Below are 7,111 nucleotides of genomic sequence, written 5' to 3' on the forward strand. Positions count from 1 at the left end.
GATGATATAAAAGGTACCTCATATTTCTCTGGCAAGAAGATGTTACAGAGTCAAGCCTTCCCAAGTCTTTGACTCAACGGGAGAGGGGTCTTGGTTAGCACTCTGTTGTGCCTCATCTGGCCACAACAGATACCCTTCCTTTTGTCTCCTAGCAATAAGTAACAAGAAATATCTGACTACATGTAGAAAGATTTTATGAACAACAGCAATAAGGAGAGTTGGGGAGTTGGAATGAGGGAGTTGAAGTCCCTGTTTCTATTCTCTTCCCATTGGTCCATCACTCAGGCAGCCATCAAGGCCAACCTAAGTTTAACCAACCCTTACCCACTAATCCCTCAATCTTATCTATAATATTATTGGGCTAAGGAAAGGATAGAGAAAGTGCAAAAGGACAAAAAGGGAGAGTCGGGCTCTCCGGCACAGAGTCCATGGCCCCCCAGTATCTGAGGAGTTTTGGCAGTCTGTTGAGATGTTTGTGAGATATTAAATTGATGAAGTAACTTGATGGGAGTATTTTCTGGGGCATATACAGATGAATCCTCTATGGCTCTTGGCAAAGGTCCCCAGCAAGGAAATGCTTCCTGCCTGTTAGAGGTCTCCAGAGTTCTTCTGGGAGCTTTGCTCCTCTTCCCTCCCAGCATGCTCTGCTCCTTAACAGGCTTTGTTGTTACTGACTCTTCTTTCAAAATTCCATCTTTATCCTTTTTTGCAACCTGCTTTTACAGAGCCTAGGCAAGGTGGAAGGACATGAGCTCCCTCAGTAATGAGGGCTCAGTGGACAGATGGTAAGAATGGTGGGCTGGTTCTCTTCCTGTAGAAGGCCAAGAGAGAAGAAAGGCCTGAGAGGACCTTGGAAGGTGAGAGGGGGAAAGACATAGATCAGGCAGCCCTGTGTCACATTGTAAAATGATAGATGTCCCTCTTTGTAGTGGAGGAAAATGCCCAGCCTGTGCAAGGGTCCTGTGTACTCAGGGTCTTCCATGGTGTAAGAGATCCACAGTTCAAATTGGTCTCCCATGTTGAGGCAGGCAAGAGAGAGTACATCACTGTGGATGATTCCCTGGTCATTTTCTGGCCCTGTACTGATGCCCACCTCCCACTCTGTCTTGCTTCCTACCTCCACCTCCCAATAATGGCTCCCGGAGGTGAAGCTCTGAGCACCTAGTACAGGAAGAAGACACTCCACCCCTTCTTGCAGGTTGTCCAGTAGGCCCCACCAATGGCTAGCAAGCATCACACTCTTCAGATCTCCAGAGATGATGAGATCAGAATGGGCTGTTCCTGGATCCAGACTGATGTGGCTTTGGAAGGCCAGTAGGAGTTCCCTCATCCCAGTGGTTCCACACACAGTCCAGCCTAGGGCAGCAGGCTCTGGACACTGAAGCAGCAGCTCCTGACTCCTTTCTAAAGTGCTCCTTCCATCCAGGATCATCTCCACAAGTGGCTGCCCCAAAGTCTTCTTGAGCTCCTTGTTCATCTTCTTGAGGTTTTGGATGTAGTGGGAGATTCTGACCTCGCTGGCTGTTAATCTCTTCAAATTCCTTCTCTTTTCCTTGTCCAGAAGAGCCTGTTGTGTGTCCCTTGTCCAGACAAGGTGGGTCTTGATGTATTCTGGCAGGATGACCTGCTTCAGTATGCTGGCCTCTAATCGGCATCTCAGCCGCCTCCCTATCTCCTGCTCAAGCAACATGTGGGTCTCTCTTGCCTTGGCCCACACTTGGCTAAGGGCTTCCTGCAGCTGTCCCTTGCAGGTCTCAGCAACCTCTTCCAGGGGATATACATGATGACCTTCATGTTCATGGGAAAATAAGCAGGAGACACATAGTGGGCTGTGGTCATCTTCACAGAACAGCTTCTGAACAGCTAGGTGTTGGCGACAGGTGACCTGACCACCCATGTTGCCCTCTCTGGGAGGTCTCAGCTGCTTGCTGATGCTGGTCAGGTCCTCCAGGAGCCTGGTGGGCTCTAAGACTCTGGGCTGACTGCTTGCCTTGCACAGTGGGCAGGTCCATGGGACTCTGGCTTTATGCCAGCTCTGAAGTATACACTCTCTGCAGAAGCTGTGCCCACAGTCAAGGGTCACTGCTTGGGTGAAAAGATTCAAGCAAATGGCACAGGTCAGTTCTGTCCTGAGTTTCTCAGCCATCTCACTGACATCCATATTGCTGGGACTTGATTTCTTCCAGTCTTGGTAAGACTCTCCTCTTCAGAGGCTCCAGTTCCTAGACTGAGCTGCCAAGTAAGCAATTCTCAAATGAGAAGTTCCTAGGCTGCATTCCTTTTTATAGCCCCCTGGACTCCGCCCCCAAGTTCACACCAATGGGGGATTGACATCTTGGTTCACACCAAGAGGAGGTTGGCACCTGGGTTTACACCAAAAGGGGCTTGACACCTGGGTTCACAACAAAGGGGATTTGACAACTCAATTCACACCAAGAGGGGCTTGGCACCTCAGTTCACACCTTTGGTTCCCTGGCCCTGCTTTGAAGTTGGTATCAGGGCTACATTCCCAGGAGGTTGAGAAGGCCTGGCCCCTGTTAGTCCCCACCCTCCTGCATTGGGTATCTTCCTGCCTTCCTTTCTCTGTGCCCTGAAGCAAGGGGAAGGGCTCATTTGGTACCCACTTTCTTTGGGGGGGGGCTGAAAAAGCTGGTGGTAGGGCTGAGGTCAAGAGGAGTCTGGGGCTTTGGTCCTGTGGAATCAGTTATCAGAGCATGAGCTCTTTTCCTTGGGATCTCTAGGAGCTCTTTAGCTTTTCCCCATCAGGCATAAGGATGGTTTGGGGCATGGGCCTTTGGAGTTCCACAGCTTTTTTCTGCCACCCCTGGGCTCTCCATGAGTCAGGAAGCTATTTGGTATCCCTTATGCTGATGCTCTGACAGAAAACATATGTCCATATTGCTGGTGCTGTGGAAGAGGACAGGTGAAGAAAATCCCAGGATGGATATCAGCTGGCCAATGCTAGGCTTCCCTCTGCCTTCCAATGCCATCTTTCCTTTCTCTGGTGGTGGAAAGCCTTTCCTACACTGAGGCCATGGGAATGGCTTTGCTTGACTGTCCTGCCAGGGAAGAGCCCAGTTGTTTGAAGAATATTTGCTGGTTTCCTGCTCACTGCACTCCTGGCTCTGCTGACTTCACTGTGCAATAGTCCATGTCAATCTTTCCAGATTTTTCTCAAATGCTCTGGGTCCCTATTTCTTCAAGAACTGTTCCCATCCCAGCAAAACAACATAGCACTACTCGGTTCCACCATTCTCCAACTGCTGGAAGTGACTCTCCATTTCCAATTATAGTTTTCCTATCACCACCAGAGCTGCTCCTAATGTTTTTGTAGAAATAGGTGTACCCCCTGTCCCCATCCTCCCACCCCTTCTTGTGATCCCTTGGGCTTCAGGACCTAGGCATGGTGTAGCTGAATCAGTAGGCAAGAACAATTTCAAAGCCCTTTGGGTCCACTCCCAAAATTGCTCTCCAGATATCTTCTACTTTTTTGCTTGTTGTTGTTGCTTTTGTTTGTTTTTCCTTTTCCATTGGTAGCTCTCTGTCCATTCCCTTCCTGTTGCTAACCTCTGAGTGTCACTTGCTGGTCATCAAGCTTCTCACTCATGATGGATCCTCTCTCTGAAAGGGCATGAGCTCCCTCAGTAATGAGGGCTCATTGGACAGATGGTAAGAGTGGTGGGCTGGTTCTCTTCCTGTAGAAGGCCAAGAGAGAAGAAAGGTCTGAGAAACTTGGAAGGTGACAGGGGGAAAGACAAAGATCTGGCAGCCCTGTGTCACATTGTAAAATGATGTGTCCTTTTTCGTAGTGAAAGAAAATGCCCAGCCTGTACAGGGGTTCTGTGTCCTCAGGGTCTTCCATGGTGTGAAAGATCCACAGTTCAAATTGGTCTCCCATGTTGAGGCAGGCAAGGGAGAGTACATCACTGTGGATGATTCCCTGGTCATTTTCTGGCCCTGTACTGATGCCCACCTCCCACTCTGTCTTGCTTCCTACCTCCACCTCCCAATAATGGCTCCCGGAGGTGAAGCTCTGAGCACCTAGTACAGGAAGAAGACACTCCACCCCTTCTTGCAGGTTGTCCAGTAGGCCCCACCAATGGCTAGCAAGCATCACACTCTTCAGATCTCCAGAGATGATGAGATCAGAATGGGCTGTTCCTGGATCCAGACTGATGTGGCTTTGGAAGGCCAGTAGGAGTTCCCTCATCCCAGTGGTTCCACACACAGTCCAGCCTAGGGCAGCAGGCTCTGGACACTGAAGCAGCAGCTCCTGACTCCTTTCCAAAGTGCTCCTTCCATCCAGGATCATCTCCACAAGTGGCTGCCCCAAAGTCTTCTTGAGCTCCTTGTTCATCTTCTTGAGGTTTTGGATGTAGTGGGAGATTCTGACCTCACTGGCTGTTAATCTCTTCAAATTCCTTCTCTTTTCCTTGTCCAGGAGATCCTGTTGTTTGTCCCCTGTCCAGACAAGGGGTGTCTTGATGTATTCTGGCAGGAGCATTCCTAAAATTTAAATTGTTAAGGAAATAAACAAATTTCAAAGGATGCAACCCAAGCTATTCATTTCAATATGAAAAACATGTTCAAAATCATGTATAGTAAGATAAATTCAAATTTAGTCAACTCTGGAGTTCTATCTCATGATCATAAGATTGAGAAAGATGAAAAAAAAAGGAAAATTATAACCCTGGGATTGTAGGAGTTCAGGCTCAAAAATGTCCTGTTCTCAGACATCTATGAGTTCATTCAGTAATTCTGAAAAGCAAATTTAAACTCTTGTCTACAAGAGCTTAAAACTTTCATACCCTTCAAACTTATAATAATATTACTAGCCCAAAGAGACCAAGGAGGAAAAGGTCTCACAGATACAAAATAATTTAAAGCAGCTAATGGATGCCTATCATTTGGGGAAGAGGTGAGCAAATTATTGAATATGAATATAATGGAGTATTACTGCACCATGAAAAATTATGATATCCACAGTTTAAGGGAATTCTGGAAAGACATATATAGACTGATGCAAGTGGAATAAGGAGAAAAAGAATAATTTTTATAATAAAAATACATTGTAAGGCAAAAACAACTTTGAAACACTATGATCAATGCAATGACTAATAATGATGAATCTTGTATCACTTCATAAAGCAGTGATGCAGGGGGCAACTGGGTGGCTTAGTGGATTGAGAGTCAGGTCTAGAGATGGGAGGTCCTAGGTTCAAATCTGGGCTCAGATACTTCCCAGCTGTGTGACCCTGGGCAAGTCACTTAACCCCCATTGCCTAGCCCTTACCACTCTTCAATACACAGTATTGACTCCAAGATGGAAGGAAAGGGTTTAAAAAAAAGAAAAAAAGAAAGCAGTGATGAACTAAATATACATATATATGTATATATTTATATATTTGCACATATGCATATGTGAATGACACAATCAAAGCTTAAATTCCTTTTGCTTGACCAAAATGATTTGTTACAGAGATGGACTTTAATTTTTGGAGGAACAGGGAATATGTATATAGTGAGAATAGTGACAATAATAAAGAAAAGAAAAAAAATCTTAAGAAAACATTAAAAAAAGAAAGAATTGAATAAAATAAAGTTTAAGGGGGAGACATACAAGTAGGACAGTGCTGACACTACCATTTTTAATTTCATTTAATTCACTAGCAAACTACATAGTGAATAAAAGCCTTTCAAATTGGTTATGATAGAACCAGGATTTTCCTGATATACTTGCCTTCCCTCTCCAACTCTTCCCCCTACACACACCCTTAGGCAACATGAGGGAAGCCCAGTATACAGCTACTCCCAGCACCTTAATGACATTCGCTTTGGTGATGCAGCTTCCTGGTCATCAAATGGTATAAAAAATCCCAGATGCATGGTGTCTAGATCTTTTAGATATTTAAGTACCCATATCCTGGTGATATACTAGCCAAAAGAATTTCCAGAGAGCAACAAGGAGAGGATTACATTGAGAGAAGCTAAATGCCACTCTATACTTCTTGTGTATCTTTACTATTAGGACAAAGTAAACCTTTTGTAAATGTTTGTGTCATATTTCAATCCCAGAATCTAAACTGAACTGAGGCTGATTATGTTAGACACGTTCCTATGAACCTAGACGCATTCAAATGGACTAGTGATGAAAGCCTTGGCCTTTTTTCCCCCTCTTTGGCTACTTTGGTCTTGATTTGACTTCTTTGTTGATAATATCCTGTGAGAGACAATACTGTAAGAGGAGAGACCTTTGGTCTTTAACCCTCTAAGAACATGTGGCTGTAAAATAAGATTGAATCTGTTGCCTCTATGTTTATTGTTTTCTGCTTTAGGTTAAGGGTTTGGAGTATAGGCATCATAGCATACCTGATTTGTAACGTGCTGAGGAGTAGCAAAGAAAAATAGTAAGTGACCTCCACAACACCTCTGGATGTAAACTTGAAAATGTTATTGTTTTGGAGAAATTGTGCTGAGTGAGCCAACTTTCTCTAGAGACTAAGTTTTAGGGGAGAATGTGGAGCCAACATATTTGGGGGAATCATTTCTACTTTTGTTCTTACTGTATCTTAAAAGTAAATATATAGTTACAAAAAGTAATTGATGTTAAATGTTTAAATGGAACTGAGTGAAGGTGAAACAGCTGACAAGGACTGCAGCACACACCTTTAGAGAAGAGGCAGGCTAAAATAAACTATGTAAGGATACGTTTGAGACCTTTTCAGGATAATGTAACTACCCTAGTTGTGGGAGTTTGAACCAAATTATACTTGATACACTTAAGAAAAGAAGAAATAAATTAAGGTTTAGAGTTTCATCTACAATCCTTTTTTATTTTTCAAAAATGGAAATATTCACCTATGCTATTTTTTGTTAAATTTATAACACAACAGGAGTGAGAAGGATTGGACAAGGGATTGCCTTGGTAAAAAAGAATTCCTGGCTAAGGAAATTCCCTCTACTAATGCATGATATCTTCTCTGCAAATTCATAGTCTTAGAGTTTCCTAGGCCACTGAGTTTCAGTGATTTTTCTAGAGTTCCATAGTCAGTGTGTGCTGGCTATCTCCCAACTACACCACTATACCACTATGCATTTTAAAATTTTTTTC

At 44.3% G+C, this 7,111-nt stretch overlaps 1 protein-coding gene across 1 annotated transcript; it reads right to left on the minus strand.

Annotated features, from left to right (window-relative positions):
- Positions 1 to 757: 757 nt before the first annotated feature.
- On the minus strand, positions 758 to 2,161 carry LOC103097527 (probable E3 ubiquitin-protein ligase TRIML1). Its single transcript, XM_056817323.1, has one exon. It carries the CDS (start codon positions 2,159 to 2,161, stop codon positions 758 to 760), a length of 1,404 nt encoding a protein of 467 aa, XP_056673301.1.
- Positions 2,162 to 7,111: the final 4,950 nt, after the last annotated feature.

The sequence above is a fragment of the Monodelphis domestica genome, chromosome 1, assembly GCF_027887165.1.
Source record: "Monodelphis domestica isolate mMonDom1 chromosome 1, mMonDom1.pri, whole genome shotgun sequence".
Taxonomy (NCBI): domain Eukaryota; kingdom Metazoa; phylum Chordata; class Mammalia; order Didelphimorphia; family Didelphidae; genus Monodelphis; species Monodelphis domestica.

What these genes read in the sequence shown, in the direction of transcription:
- LOC103097527 (XM_056817323.1), bottom strand. Translation starts at nt 2,161, where the DNA reads ATGGATGTCAGTGAGATGGCTGAGAAACTCAGGACAGAACTGACCTGT.